The 16,204-nt window shown below is 41.9% G+C and overlaps 1 protein-coding gene across 6 annotated transcripts in view; it reads left to right on the top strand.

Annotated features, from left to right (window-relative positions):
* CASP3 (caspase 3) overlaps positions 1-13,703 on the top strand; it is a 28,622-nt gene extending 14,919 nt beyond the window's left edge. For 5 of the 6 annotated variants that reach the window (XM_015104559.3, XM_060406949.1, XM_060406951.1 and 2 more), the window contains 4 exons: positions 3,313-3,441; positions 3,759-3,934; positions 4,278-4,398; positions 5,688-8,017. In XM_015104559.3, coding sequence (XP_014960045.1) covers positions 3,313-3,441; positions 3,759-3,934; positions 4,278-4,398; positions 5,688-5,911 — 650 coding nt within the window. In that variant the 3' untranslated portion in view covers positions 5,912-8,017. Of the gene's footprint in view, positions 1-3,312; positions 3,442-3,758; positions 3,935-4,277; positions 4,399-5,687; positions 8,018-13,210 lie in introns of those variants that run through there. The other variant, XM_060406953.1, reaches the window with a different exon arrangement.
* Positions 13,704-16,204: the final 2,501 nt, after the last annotated feature.

The following is a 16,204-nucleotide window of genomic DNA, read 5'->3' as shown; positions in this document are numbered from 1 at the left end:
ACTTCACCTCCTGGGCCTTTGTTTGTTCTGTTGACTTTGTCTTCCCCTGAAAAGAAGACAGACTCCCTACCTTAAAGAGAACTTATCTTTTTTATTCCTGCTGCCCCCTAAGCTTTGATCTGATTTTTGTCTCCTTCCCTAAGTCTTGACAACGCATGTTCTAAACTTGGCCTCTTCTTTCCATCACCTCGACCGCTCTATAGAAATTGCTCTTAGGGTCACAATAGCCTGATCCCCAGATCCACGTCTCAGTCCCTGTACATGTCTGGCTTGAATCTAATAGCATATTTCAGAGGTTTTTTCCTCTTTAAGAGTATATGAAAAATAAAATCCCTCATGATCCTGCTGCTGCTGCTGCTAAGTTGCTTCAGTAGTGTCCGACTCTGTGCAATCGCATAGACAGCAGCCCACCAGGCTCTCCTGTCCCTGGGATTCTCCAGGCAAGAACACTGGAGTGGGTTGCCTTTTCCTTCTCCAACCCATGAAAGTGAAGTCGCTCAGTCGTGTCTGACTCTTAGCAACCCCATGAACCGCAGCCAGTCAGGCTCTTCCGTCCATGGGATATTCCAGGCAAGAGTACTGGAGTGGGGTGCCATTGCCTTCTCCGCTCATTATCCTAAAAAAGCTAATTAACATCCTACTGTATTACTTGTAATTTTTCCTTAACAGTTTCAAAGTTACATTTTATCCATAACATGTAAGCAATATTGTATCCTGCTTATTCCATTTAATGTAACGTAAGAGTTTTTTGTGTTGTTGTATAATTTCCATATCTGCTATTGTAATGATTATATAATGTCCCATTCCCGAAATAGAGTGTTCACTTGACTTGCATAATTTACCATATGAATCAACACTGACTGTTCCTTCATTTTTTTCACTTTAAAATTGGTACTGTGATTAACTCTGAATTGGCATATTAATCATATTAGAATTTTAATTAAAGAAATTAGAATCTCCTGATTCACTTTAGGAGGCTATCTATCATAATGCTGGTGAAAAGGGGAAAAAGCAAAATTACACTGGAAAGATTAGCAGGATTGGGTGTTAGATTCATTATAAGGAATGAGGAAAGCGTACTTGAAAATGAGTGTCTAAAACTGGCCCGTTTATATTGCTTTTGGCTCTAAGTTGAGAGACCACCTTCAACCTTAGGTATTCTGACTCGCATTGCTAATTATAATGCCCTCTTCCCATAGAATTTTACGTTGTTGAACTTATTGGGGTTTTGTGTTTTTCTTCCAGTTTTATTGAGATATAATTGGCACACAGCACCGCATAAATTTAAGGTGTGCGGCATGACTGGACTTCCATGCATCATGAAATGATGACCTTAATAAGCTTAGTGAACAGCCGTCATCTCATATGGATATGAAATTAAAGAAATAGAAAAAAGTCTTTTTCCTTGTGATAAGAACTTTTAGGATTTACTCTCTTAACAATTTTCATGTATAACGTACAGCATTGTTAGTTATGTTTATCATGTGTACATTACAGCCCAAGTTTCCCAGGCAGCTCAGTGGTAGTTAATCCACCTGCCGATGCAAGAGACATGGGTTTGATCCCTGCGTCAGAAAGATGCCCTGGAGAAGGAAATGGCAGTCCACTCCAGTGTTCTTGCCTGGAGAATCCCATGCACAGGGCAGCCTGGCGGGCGACAGCCCACGGGGTCACAGCGCAACCAAGCAACAGCAGCTTGGGTACTCACTTGCCTTTAAAGGGGGTGGGCACGTTGCTCAGCTCTCTCCCCAAGATGCTTTGGCCCATAATCTGACTTTACCTTTACAGTGAGCTCCTTTTCTGCTTTGAAATGGGAAGGTTGGGTTCTCAAAACCATCTCTGACAGCCTGGTGTCTTCTGTTCAACTATTAAGTAGCTCACAAACCAGGGCCAGAATTTAATTGCTTTGTCACACAAGTGCCCAGTGTTCCCTTTTCCAATGTCAAAACCTTGATGAGCTTACTTCTAATTTTGTAAAAATAATATATGGCGATAAGTTTCAGAAATTACAGATTAGCAAAAGAAACAAATTTAAATCATTCGTAATCACACCACTCAGAGACAATCAACAATAATTTGGAGCTGGAAACATCTAGTTGTTTGGGTTTTTTTTTCATATGTGTTGCTGTTGCTGCTGCTAAGTCACTTCAGTAGTGTCCGACTCTTTGCAACCCCATAGACAGCAGCCCACCAGGCTCTGCTGTCAATGGGACTCTCCAGGCAAGAACACTGGAGTGGGTTGCCATTTCCTTCTCCAATGCATGAAAGTGAAAAGTGAAAGTGAAGTCGCTCAGTCGTGTCAGACTCTTAGCAACCCCATGGGCTGCAGCCTACCAGGCTCCTCCACCCATGGGATTTTCCAGGCAAGAGTACTGGAGTGGGGTGCCATTGCCTCCTCCATATATGTTAAGTTTATCTGAGTGCCTTCCCCCTGCTATGCCTAATACTTTAGATTTTTAAATCTGAGGGCATTGTTCAGTCAGTCCATACATGCATGTGGAAGGTGCTCTAAGGGATGAAGAAAGTCCAGGACTACGGGGTACAGGCCACACAGCAGCTGCAGAGCCTTGTTCGAGTTCTGCTGGACTCTTCTTGCTGTGGGTCCCACATCTCTGCAGATGAAGCCGGTCATGATCATGGTTTCATGGTCGTCGGAAGGCTTAGACGCTTTTGAACAGTGTTAATGTGGCCTAGTGGTTTATGGGGTTTTTTTTGTTTCCCCCAAAAAGATACGATGAAACTACTGATGTATCTTAGAATTGTTGAAAACTTAGAATCAAAGAAATAGTTGCTCTGAGTGTGTGAGGTGTGTGTTGATATATACGTCTGTGTATGGTGATGTGTATGTGTTTGTGTATGTTTATGTGTGTGTGTATAATTTTTTCTTAAAAGTAGGATCCTTTTATTTTCTACTCTTTTTTTTTTCTTTTAATAATAGTGACCATTTTCCTATGGCAAAATTTTGTCTACAAAATTTCAGTGGCAACATAATATCCCATATTATAAATGAATTGTAATTTATTTAACCAAACCTCTCTTTTTAGGCATTTAAGTCATTTGTTTATCACTATCTAAGCAGCTGTGAAAAACATCTTTGTGACTGTAACAGAGAACACAGATAACAGATTATATCATGAAGTGTCTTGTATACGAAGAAATGAAAGCGACTTAGTGTCACCACTGTCAGAATATTGAATTTCCTTAGCATTTGAAAGGAAGAGTTTCTTGTGGATTGTGTGGATCCCTGAATAGTTCATTTCAAAGCAGTTTATCTTTTTTTTTCATGCAATTAAAAGTAGCTTTCTGTTCAAGGCATGGCCTGTCGGTCCGGTACAGACGTGGATGCAGCAAACCTCAGGGAAACCTTCACGAGCTTGAAATACGAAGTCAGGATTAAAAACGATCTTACACGTAAAGAAATGTTGGAATTAATGAGCGACGGTAAGAAATAATGAAAAGAATGACCTTCATTTCCAATGTATGTACAATCTAGCTATAACCTACATGAAAGTAAAGCATGAGAATTGTGAAACTAAAGAGTACACAGCCCTACTCTGTACATTTTATGTAAGTCCGAGTTATTCATACCGACTCCCTAGAGTAGTCTGAGGTGTGTTGCTCTGCTGCTCTGCCCCAAGCTGGGCTTACACGATCTCTTAGTTCAGTTCTCAGATTTCTTCATCTTACTCCCATACAGTACATATGAAATTGTTGAATAAAATTGCATTGGTTTTTTTTGCCTATAAATGTTTTTCCAGTTTCTAAGGAAGACCATAGCAAAAGGAGCAGTTTTATTTGCGTGCTTCTAAGCCATGGTGAAGAAGGAATCATTTTTGGAACCAATGGACCCGTCGATCTGAAAAAATTAGCAAGTTTCTTCAGAGGGGACTGTTGCAGAAGTCTGACTGGAAAACCCAAACTTTTCATTATTCAGGTAATAGATAACTGAGCGATTTGGTTATTGAGGCTTCTTTAGGGATTAATTTACTCCATTGTGGATTATCCAAAGGATTTTTAATTTTTTTTTTCCTTGAAGCTACTAAACTATTGCTACTTTTTTATTTATTTAAACCACTGCTTAGGAGACATAGCATAAACTTTAATTTTTAGACTTCTAGCAAAATGATTCTTAATAATTAACATCAGTTTTTATAGAGCCTTTGCATTTCTTAGGGATAAGTTACACATTTATGCATGTACACACATTTTTTTCCAATAAATGTTTCTTTTCTTTTTTTTTCTAATTTTTAAATAGGTGTTTATTTTCTAACCTCTAGGCCTGCCGAGGCACAGAACTGGACTGTGGTATTGAGACAGACAGTGGTTCTGAGGACGACATGGCCTGTCAGAAAATACCAGTTGAGGCAGACTTCTTGTATGCATATTCTACAGCACCTGGTAAGAAACTTACAGATACTGAAATAGGTAGATTTTAAACACTGAAGAGTGTGTTCCAAAGGCTATAGGGATTTTGATATCCATAAAAAGCCACTGTGTCTTGTTTTAGGGTGCCCTAACCACGGAGAAGTCTCAAAAAGTTGTCTTTAGCCCAGTTTGGCTAGAAAATGTGCCTGTGTAAGAAAGCACATTTGCACAGTGTCATTCATGAACTTGACACCACCTGGAATCCATATTATAATACAGGCCAAGTCAGAGCTTCGCCCACTTCCTAAAATAGGAGAGAGGTGTGTTTTCCAGGAATTCTTTGGGAGCTAGGAAACTGAAAGGATAAACATGAATAGCATATCAGTGGGTAGAAGTGGAACAAGAGAAAATAAGGTTAAAAATGATTTATGGCTAGGTTATCAACCTGCGCTTTGTCTCTGGTTGTATTACACGTTATGTGTGTGAGCGCTTGTCATCATATAAATTAATATATATTGATCATGGACTTGTTTACTCATACAACTAACTCAGGGTGTGTTTGGAAATACAGGGCAAGTGTATTTTTAAACAGTATAACATTTTTAAATATAGTTGATATGATTTATTTTAACCTCCAGGCATCTTTCCAGTTCAGATTAAAAGCAGTGGATCCAGGGACTTCCCGGTAATCCAGTGGTTAAGACTTGGTGCTTTCACTACTGTGGGCCCGGGTTCCATTCCCAGGTCCAGGAATTAGGTCCCCCAAGCCACTCAACGTGGCCAAAAACACAGCAATGAATCCACTAGTTTATCTGGGAAAATAACGATAAATACACTATTTCCCCTTTTTGGACTTTTGAATATGCTATAATGTGTTTATTATACTCCATTCTTTCCCTGTAGACAAATTTAAGACCCTCAAATGTATGTGCGTACATAAGCAGGTTGTTGGATAAGCCAATCATCTCACTGCAACACCATGCTACTTATAATGATCCTTTTTTATTTCTTTGCTTTTGCATTTTCTGCCTATAAACCTGTTCTTCCCTATTGGAAGGGAAGCCCAGGAAGTAGAATTCTCACTCAGTGGTGCAGTTAGCCTGCAATTGTTTTCCTTGTCAGAAGCAGAGGTATATAGACAACATCTACTTGGTTTTTGTTTTGTTTTCCCCTGGAACCAAAGTTATGGTATATTTTTCTTTTTATGGCTAATAATACCAATGCATGTTTATGTTGTTTTTTACCTTCATGAATATGTCACAATTGATTAAATCAGCTGACATCAACTATCTGTGATATTTTGGTTATATTTTGCCCTATAGGTTACTTTTCCTGGCGAAACTCAAAGTACGGATCCTGGTTCATCCAGGCTCTTTGTGAGATGCTGAAAAAGTACGCTCACAAGCTCGAGCTCATGCACATTCTTACTCGAGTTAACCGAAAGGTAGCGACAGAATATGAGTCCTTTTCCACCGATTCTGCTTTTCATGCAAAGAAACAGATTCCTTGTATCATGTCTATGCTCACAAAAGAACTGTATTTCTAATCACTGAAGACACAGATGATTTTTGTTTTTAACTTGTATGCCAAGTGACCAAACGGTGTAAATGATACTATATTTTCCTCTCACCTCTAAATCTAACCTAATGACCCAGGTGATAACTTTGAAACATGCCGCCTTCCTAGCAATAGAACTACTGTGCAGCTACCTCAAACACAGTTGGGTAGTTGAGACTGAGTTTAATGAATATGGATCATTATGAGAAGAAAATGACTGTAAATTAGCAGTTCTCTTAATTACCGAGGTTTAGTGCTGATGCTATGCTACACATATTCAAGCAATGATGGAAAAAGGTAAACACTGCAGTAGTGTATTTCAGCCATGTGGGTATGCCACTGTATCAGGGAACATGCCATGGTTTTTGTCAAACAACAGCAGTGACGATATGGAATGAGGCATCCTAGAACTCCATGGTCCGTACGTGTGGTCTAAGACGTGAAGACCTTGATCTTAAGACAATGGTATTTTTACATCACCTGTTTGAGCTCATGGTTTTGTGATGTTTGTGCTGAGCATATCTTTGCTGTTTAAAAGAAATCATGTTTTAGCATTGAAAAAGAACTAAATGTTTTACTTGGGAAGGTGTGAAAAAACTAAGTTGACCCTGAGGGTAAATGCAGCAATCATAAAGGGCCTCAGATTGAGGACTGTAAGGTGCTGAAATGCAACTCTTCCACCAGCTGCTGGGCCTCATGTGCCTGCAGAATATCTAAAGGGCTCTTCTGTCAAAACCTCAGACTTCGATCACACTGATAAGAGCGTGAGTTGAAGAAATTCTGTAGGGACATACTAAAACACAACTTCAATAAACAGTGAGGTAGGAGGAAGAAACAGTCAGTCCATCAGCTGGGCACTCCATAATTAGAAGATGGTTCGAGCCTGACCATGGACACTGCGCAGTCTCTGTGTGGTGGGGTCAGAGCCATAGATTACTGCTTCAAGAAAAAGAATACGGGCTAGATTCTTCACAGCTATGGGTGTGTGTGGAAGATGCTCCCAAGGCAAGAAGCTCCAAGAACGTGAATCAAATTAAACTTCTGAAATGGAAATTTTCCAAAGAGGGTAAGAGTCATCATAAAAATCCTAGCCCTCTAATTTTTGTTTTATTTCAAATGATGGCTTTTAATTGGATGTTAAAGCGAATTCTTATCCGCCTTTCTGCAGATAGTCCATTTTATAAAATAGACTTGACATCACTATCACTGAGTATCAGTCCACTTCTTACTTGACGCTGGAGGGGAGGAGGTCTGCAGTTTTCAGCTTCTCAGGAATTGCGTAAATTAATGCATAAGTACCTGAATATGGTTTACAAAAGGCTCTGAGTGTTTGGGGAAAACACTAAGGTTTCTCTTTCCCCTTCATGGCTAACAAGGTCTCAGTCACCTTTGCTACGCATGGGCATGGATGTGCCCAAGTGTACACCTCACCACGGAACTTTGTCCAGGAGCTACGGTTCTCCCGAAGAACAAGTCCTGCACTCACTCCAGAACATCCCTTTCTGCCATTCCTGAATGTCAGCCCGTAAAAGCAATTTCCATTAGCATTTCCTCATTTTCCAGTATAAGCAGTGAATGTGGCCTAATGGTCTGGACCCTCATCCATCCTTTGCAGAAAATGGGGAAAAAAATCATAGTACCCTCGGCAGTAAAATTTTTGAGCATGTTAACTTTTATTCTGTTAATGTTTACAATCAAGGGAGAATGATACAGTTATGATCGTATACTTTTCTCTGAAATGCAAGAAGCAGGGCACCCAGGACTTGAGCAGGCATCCAGTCTTCCCTCCTTTGGTGCCCAGGGAAACTGAAGGCCAGAGATGGGACGCAGACCGGGGAGGCTCTGAGCCTGCTTGCTCAGGAGGTGCTGAACCTTCTGCATCGCTGTAACCCACTGGTTCCCATGAGCGTTCTTGTGCTAAACAACGGTGCTCACATTTATAAATGAACGCTCTTTGTTTTGATTGTGTCTGTAACTTTTTCTGAGTGAATGAAGCATGCTGTGGGATCAGAAGGTATGTTCCTATGTGACAATTTTGTAAAAAGTTTGTTATTATGCATTTCTATTTCCAAATACAAATTTTAATTTAAAATGACCAATAAGTTCAAGTTCCTGTTATTGTTTCTGATGTGCTGCTAATTGAAGTTAAAATATTTTTAACCAAGAGCTTGATTTGGGAGGACCAACAATGATGTGACGGGACCGTTTAATCAAACACTTTGAGATGGTGTTAAATTACCAAATAGGGTAAAGGAGCCTTCTTGTTCCCTCTAGGGCCCTCTCAGAAGGCCCTGTTTCTAAAATTACATGATGCCAGGAAGGATACTAAGTTCTCACAAACCACAGCCCCTAAATATGACCATATTTTTGTTTGTTTCCTTGCTTTGAGGAATGGGGAGTAGCAGAGTATAAAGGCTATCACTGAAATGAATCATTTTCTACCCATAAATTGTTAACAGGGCTAATGGTGGAGGGGAGGTATGGAATAAACCATTAATGTTCCCCGATGGTCAGCTCTGGGAGAGGTGTTGAGGGGAAGAATTTCCCTCTTAACAAAGGAATATAAGTGCAAACATGAGTGGTTTGCATTTCTTCTAATATTTCTGTAGTAAACATATATTACTTTTAAGTCAGAAAACTGAAATTCTCCTAATTGGGAATAAGGGATTCCTATTTCCAAGGAGTGGAGAGCAGCAGGAATAACTCCTTTAAGGCTGTTGCAGGAACTTCCCTGGTGGTGCAGTGGCTAAGACCGTGCTAGAGGTGCAGAAGGCTGAGGTTCAGTCCCTGGTTGGGGAACTAGGTCCTGTGTGCTGCAAATTACTTTTTAAAGAAAGACTCTGTTAAAGCTGTAGTTTTGTAGTACATTGACAGTTGAGCCCGTTCTTTGTGGTTGTTTAGTCACTAAGTCATGTCCAACTGTTTTGCAACCCCAATGGGCTATGGCCCTCCAGGTTCCTCTGTCCATTGGATTTCCTAGGCAAGAATACTGGAGTGCATTGCCATTTCCTTCTCTGGGGAATCTTCCCCACCGACCCAGGGATCAAACCCACATCTTCTGAATTGCCAGGCCAATGCTTTACCACTGAGCCACCAGGAAAGCCCTGAGCCCATTCTAATCTCTGCTAAATAAAAAAGGCTAAAAAGAAAAAGACCAAGAACCTGATAGAAAAATGAACCAAGGGCCGTGAACGGATAGTTCACAGAAAAAGAAAGACCAAATATCCTTTACACCTCAGAAGAAGAGATTAATCATCTTAATAAGAGAAATGCAAATTAAGGTATCATTCATCACCTGTGAGACTGACAAAAATCCTCAAGTTTGATAACACTATGTTGGCTGAGCTGTGGGGAAATGTATTCTCCCACTGGTAAGAGTGCAAAATGCTGGGGGAGAATCCAGCAATAGCTGTCTAATCATTTACTCTTGAAGTAGCAAGCGCAGGTCTTGAAATTCAAACTAACCTGTCCACGTATAAAAGTATATACACAATTCTTCATTGCAACATTGTTTTCATGGTACAAAATGGCAGCAACCCAACTGTAAAAAAGATACATCCCCACAGTGGAACACAATTTGCTGTAAAACAGAATGAGGAGAATCCTCTTAAACTGATGGGCAAGGATCAGCATGCCTGAGGAGGTGGGAAAGAACGAAACACAGAACGCTATAGACAGTAGGATGTAGTTTGTATAAAAAAGGAATAGGGGTGGGAGGGTATAAGAGTTTGCATAAAGTGAGGAATGGATAAGGATACATGCATGTATATGCACGCACACATGCAATGGAATATTACTCAGCCATTAAAAGGAGTGAAAATGCCATTTGCAGCAATATGGATGGACCTAGAGACTGTCATGCTGAGTGAAGTAAGAGAAACAGAAATAGTGACATCCCAAATATGCAAAATCTAAAAAGAAATGATACAATGAGCATATTTACAAATAGAAACAGAGAACCAATTTTCAGTTGCCTGAGGGGAAGGGTGGGGGGAAGAGACGGGTAGTTTTGGACATGTACACGCTGCTGTACTTAAAATGGATAACCAACAAGGCCCTACTGTATAGCACATGGAGTCTGCTCTGTTATGTGGCCGCCGGGATGGAAGGGGATTTTGGAGGAGGATATGGACACATGTATATGAATGGCTGAGTCCCTTTGCTGTCCACTTGAAACTATCACAACATTTTTAATTGGTTATACTCCAGTATAAAATTTTTAAAAATTCTTAAGACTATGCATAAAGTAGCACCAGAAGGATAAAGGAAAACTAATGCAAATGAGAGTGGTGGATGGGGGTAGGGGCAGAAGTGAGGTTTCTCACGTGTTTCCTTTTCTATATCATTTTGACGTCTTTGTTGTTCAGTCAGTAAGTCGTGTCTGACTCTTTGCTACCCCATGGACTGCAGCACGCCAGGCTTCCCTGTCCTTCACTATCTCCCAGAGTTTGCTCAAACTCATGTCCATTGAGTCAGTGATGCCATCCAACCATCTCCTACTCTGTCACTCCCTTCTCCTGCCTTCAATCTTTCTCAGCATCAGGGCCTTTTCCATTGAAGCAGCTCTTCACATCAGGTGGCCAAAAATATTGGAATTTCAGCTTCAGCCTCAATCTTTCCAATGAATATTCAAGGTTGATTTCCTTTAGGATTGACTGGCTTGATCTCCTTGCTGTCCAAGGGACTCTCAAGAGTCTACTCCAGCATCACAGTTCAAAAGCATCAATTCTTACAGTTTTGAACATGTCAATATATTTCCTGGTTTCAAAAAATGGAAATAAACTAAGAAGAGATGGGTATGGCACAAAACTATTTCAGGAATGAGAATGTGGATCAGTACAGGGAGTAAGGGTGGAGGGCATCATAGCTGTGCCATAGCCACGTTCCAGGATTTTGTACAGCTTGTTTATTTTCTTCTTTGACTCAGTGTCTGTATACATGCGTTGAGAAATCATAACACACTTAATATTAGAACTTGAGCCCAGGGTCTCAGCATCAATTTTTTATAGCTCAAAGAGGAATCTAGACAATTCCTGTGTATTGTTTAACTTATTCTCTAGGTGTTCCATCCATACCCTTTCACATGAGGCAGACCAACAAATATCTACCAAAGGATTTTTGTGCCCAGAATATCTGCCATCTGCCACACTGTTAATGAAAAGAACTGAGGAACTGATATGTTTAGAGATGTTCAGAAAAAGCAAGCACCTCACTCCCAAGAAAATGTTTTTCTAAATTTAAAGTTAGTGCAAAAGCTTTAAGTAGCACGTTTGAGCTTGAGTCCAATGTCTGATCTACCTTTTACGCTTTGGTTTTAAGTGACTTAAATGTCAGCTTGGGGACCTAGATACCCTCATATACAGTTCCCCAAGAGGAAAGAACATTTGGCCAAAGTATTGAAAGCTGATTCACTGATTTTACTGAAATATTTCCAAAGACTCATTACTTTTTTTAAAGTCAACCTGGCTGTGTTAGGTCTTAGTTGCCCTGTGGCATGTGGAATCTTTGTTCCCTGACCAGGAATCGAAATCCCCACACCAGGAAGCAGATTCTTAACCACTGGACCGCCAGGAAGTCCCCAGGCTCTCTTCTGCCTGGCAGGTTTAAGGAGCATCGAGGAGTCTGTTGTGGATGGGGAAAATAAGCAGAACAGGTGAGGGTGGCGTGGTGCACGACCCTAAGGATGCTGCTTCTCAGATCCCACCGAGGGAGAGAGAGCAGGTGAGGGTGGCGCGGTGCACGACCCTGAGGATGCTGCTTCTCAGATCCCACCGAGGGAGAGAGAACATGTGCAAAGGGAAGAGACTCCAACGCCCAGGGACCTAGGAAAGGGCACAGAAAGGGCTGCCAGAGCCGAAGGTGGGAAAGCGGGAGTGGAGGGTGAGAAGGCCAGGGGAAGAAGCTGCTTGGCAGTGGCCAGCTGGGAACACACTACTGAAAATGGCGAGGAAAGGAGCATTTCGAATACGCATTGGATTCGCGATGGGGGTTATAAGTGATCCTGACAAAGGGTGTGTGCGTGTTATTCGCTCAGTTGTCTGACTCTGTGACCCCATGGACTGTAGCCCGCCAGGCTCCTCTGTCCATGGAATTCTCCAGGCAAGAATACTGGAGTGGGTTGCCATTTCCTTCTCCAGGGGATCTTCCTGACCCAGGGATCAAACCTGGGTGTCCAGCATTGCAGGCAGATTCTCTGCCATCTGAGCCACCAGGGAAGCCCTTCAAAGCGGAGCCTGTGCGAATATTGAGGCAGAAGCCAGCTTGGAGAGGACTGACAGGGAAGTGCCAAGTGAGGAAATGGAAATTAGCAGTATAGGAAACTTGAGAAATTGGCTTCCAAGGAAGGGCAGGGTGGGGAATAGGAAGTGAGTTGAAATGTGTGCAAGATTGAACATGTTTAAATGCTGATGGCAAGAATCAAGTCAGGATAAAGATTGAAAAGACTGAAGGGAGAAGTAACTGACTGTGTAGGATTCATAAGAAATGAGAGAGAGTTAAATCAATTTAAATCAACATAATTGTGGGGATGCAGAGAAGAAGCCTTTTTTTTTCCTTAACAGAAGGAAATATGAAAAGCTGGGTGTGAATAAAGCTAGGCTTGTCAGTTTTGTGGCAGGAAGTTCTCTTATATGTTTTAAGAAATAGAAAACAAGGACTCTGCTCAAAGTTAGCTGTTCAAAGGGTTAGAAGAATAAAGAAGGTTTGAAACCATCACTGTCAAGAGCTGGAGAGTGGATAAACCAGAGAAGTTTGGTGAGATTTCTGGGCAGCGTTTAGGGCCCAATTGAAATCACAGTGGTACCAATTTGTCCCATTGTGGGATTTTATCTGGGAACATTCAGCTGCTTTGGTATTGGCATTAGTTGGCTTCATCCAACTTTGGAAATTTGCCCAAAATTTAAAAAAAAAAAACAAAAAAAAAGAGTAGTGGGACTTCCCTGGTGGTTAAGACTCCAAGGTTCAACTGCAAGGGGCGTGGGTTTGATCCCTAGTTAGGGAACTAAGATCCCACGTGCCGTGTGGCATGGCGAGAAAAGAGAAGTCACAGATTTGAGAAGACTGCAAGATCAGTTACTCATCTGACAGACCATGCCAGCTGGGCTAGTTAGAGAGGACGGTGAACACGGAAGGGGGTAGTTTTAGGGAATTAGACAACTGGTCCATGGCCTGGTGGTCTTGATGAATTTGAACAACCCTCATCATACAATAGTGAAAAAAATAAGACTGAAGGATGGCTAATAGGGCTTCTCTGGTGGTCCAGTGGTTAAGAATCCACCTTGCAATGCAGGGGACATGCGTTTGATCCCTCGTCTGGGAAGATCCCCCATGCTGCGGACCAACTAAGCCTGTGCTCCACAGCTACTGAGCCTACATGCTGCAACTGCTGACACCTGTTCCCCTAGAGCCTGCGCTCCTCAACAAGAGAAGCCACCACACTGAGAAGCCAGGCACTGCAACTAGAAAGTAGCCCCAGATTGCTGCAACTAGAGAAAGCCCGTGCACAGCAACAAAGACCTAGCACAACCAAGACGAATCATTTTTAAAAAGAAAGAACCCAAATGCTATCTTCAACAATTTTTTTTTAAAGATATGCAACAAGCAACATAGGTTTATTGTATAGCGCAGGGAACTACAGTCAATATCTTGTAATAACCTATAATGGAAAATAATCTGGAAAAGTAATATATGTATAAATGTATAACTGAATCACTTGCTATGCACCGGAAACATTGTAAGTCAACTATACTTCAATAAAATATGTATATATTAAGAAAAAGAAACGACTGCTGATTGTAATCAGAGTATGGATGGGAGGTGAGGCACATTTGACCATGGAAAAGGTGTGACTGGTTGAGTTGAACAGTGAAGCAGAATGAAGGACCATTTTGGAAATAAGGCTGTGGATCTAAGGGCTGAGAATGTTGAATGTGCCCTCCTCCCTACGGGCAATAATGTGCTGAAACGAGACTCTGTGTGTGTGTGTGTGTGTGTGCGCGCGTGCGCTGGCCGATCAGTTGTGTGTGTGTGTGTGTGTGTGTGTGTGTGTGCGCTGGTCGATCAGTTGTGCCCCACTCTTTGATGACTCCATGAGAAATCTACCTCTGTGTGTGTGTGTGTGTGTGTGTGTGTGTGTGTGTGTGCTGGTCGATCAGTTGTGTGTGTGTGTGTCTGTGTGTGTGCTGGTCGATCAGTTGTGTGTGTGTGTGTGTGCGCGCGCGCGCATGTGTGTGCTGGTCGATCAGTTGTGTGTGTGTCTGTGTGTTTGTATGTCTGTGTGTCTGTGTCTGTGTGTGTGTGTGTGCTGGTCGATCAGTTGTGTGTGTGTGTGTCTGTGTGTGTGTGTTTGTCTCTGTGTGTCTGTGTGTGTGTGTGCTGGTCGATCACTTGTGTCCAACTCTTTGATGACTCCATGAGAAATCTACCTCTGTGTGTGTGTGTTTGTGTGTGTGTGTGCTGGTCGATCAGTTGTATGTGTGTGTGTTTGTCTCTGTGTGTGTGTGTGTGCTGGTCGATCAGTTGTGTGTCTGTGTGTCTGTGTGTCTGTGTGTGTGTGTGCTGGTCGATTAGTTGTGTCCAACTCTTTGATGACTCCATGAGAAATCTACCAATGTGTGTGTGTGTGTGTGTGTGTGCTGGTCGATCAGTTGTGCGTGTGTGTGTGTGCTGGTCGATCACTTGTGTGTGTGTCTCTGTGTGTGTGTGTGTGTGTGTGTGTGTGTGTGCTGGTCAATCAGTTGTGTGTGTGTCTGTGTGTGTCTGTGTGTGTGTGTGTGTGTGTGTGTGCTGGTCAATCAGTTGTGTGTGTGTCTGTGTGTGTCTGTGTGTGTGTGCTGGTCGATCAGTTGTGTCCAACTCTTTGATGACTCCATGAGAAATCTACCAGTGTGTGTGTCTGTGTGTGTGTGTGTGTGTGTGCTGGTCGATCAGCTGTGTGTGTGTGTGTGTGTGCTGGTCAATCAGTTGTGTGTGTGTCTGTGTGTGTGTGTTTGTGTGTGTGTGTCTGTGTGTGTGTGTGCTGGTCGATCAGTTGTGTGTGTGTGTGTGTGTGTGTGTGTGTGTGTGTTCTGGTCGATCAGTTGTGTCCAACTCTTTGATGACTCCAGGAGAAGTCCACCAGTCTTCTCTGTCCATGGGATTCCCCAGGCAAGACTACTGAAGTGAGCTGCTATTTCCTTCTTCAGGGGATTTTCCCAACCCAGGGATCAAGCCCGTGTCTCCTGCACTGCAGGCAGATTCTTTGCCACCTTTCCCACCAGGGAAGCCCGTTCCATATGTCAGAGTATGGTAATAAGATAAGATGATACAATGTAGTTTTGTTTACAAACCTTTCATTTTAGGGAATTTTTTTAAAAACCCATCTTTTGTTTTTGGCAAATAACACTTTTAGAACTACCACGTGTTATCAACATTACATAAAAGAACATTTTAACTCCCATTTCCTCCTCGACCCCCAAAATCAGAAGGGACATATTCTCACATTTTTCAAGGTGCCCACTCATTTTTACAGCTTAGAAAAATCACTGAAAATCCTGCTCAAAACCTTAAAATACATATTTTTGCTTTCAGTTTTTAATCAGAACCTAATATTGTCAAAAGTACCAGGCAGAAATAGCAGTTCCCTCTTTCCAGACAATGCTGCTGGGCCTCTGTTTTGAACATTTCCCTCCAGAGCTCCTGTTGCTAATGCAAATTCAGAGGGAAGAGACTGAGCAATCAAATTTGCAAGTGGTGCCTGTTGAGAGTTTCAATTATTTGTAAATCTGTGAGAAAGAGTTGGATTCCTGTGGGGGTGAGTGGAGGCAGTCTGGGTACCAAAATCTGCATCCACACCCCACCCTGTCCTCTCTGTCTCCTGCTCCCCTTCTACCCCTCCTGGCTCTGTCCCCAGCTACCAGTTGGGACCCCGCAGTGACAAACCACCCAGATTTGTCTGGCTTGTGTGTATCAACTCTAGGTCTGATTTATCATCATCTGTTAACCCAACCCAGGCTGATACAAAATTAAATGATTTAAATATTAAGTCTGTCCATGGAGGACAGATTCCATCTGTGTATTTTAGTTTCAGTACTTTATCCCTATTGATCAACTTGGTACCTTCTAAACAATTTTTTTTTTCCAAAAAACCTTCATGTGAGAAATTAAATATGAATCTTCTGGGTATATCTCTCTGATGTTCAAAGCAATCACATATTCTTTATATTTCATTTGAATTTCTCATACAAGTACAAAACCATACAAAATCAGAATTGGCTTTATCCCTGTTCTCTCCCATCCTCTCACA

Source organism: Ovis aries, chromosome 26, assembly GCF_016772045.2.
Source record: "Ovis aries strain OAR_USU_Benz2616 breed Rambouillet chromosome 26, ARS-UI_Ramb_v3.0, whole genome shotgun sequence".
Lineage (NCBI taxonomy): Eukaryota > Metazoa > Chordata > Mammalia > Artiodactyla > Bovidae > Ovis > Ovis aries.
Note: the sequence above shows the minus strand (reverse complement) of the source record. Positions and strands in the feature narration are given on the sequence as shown.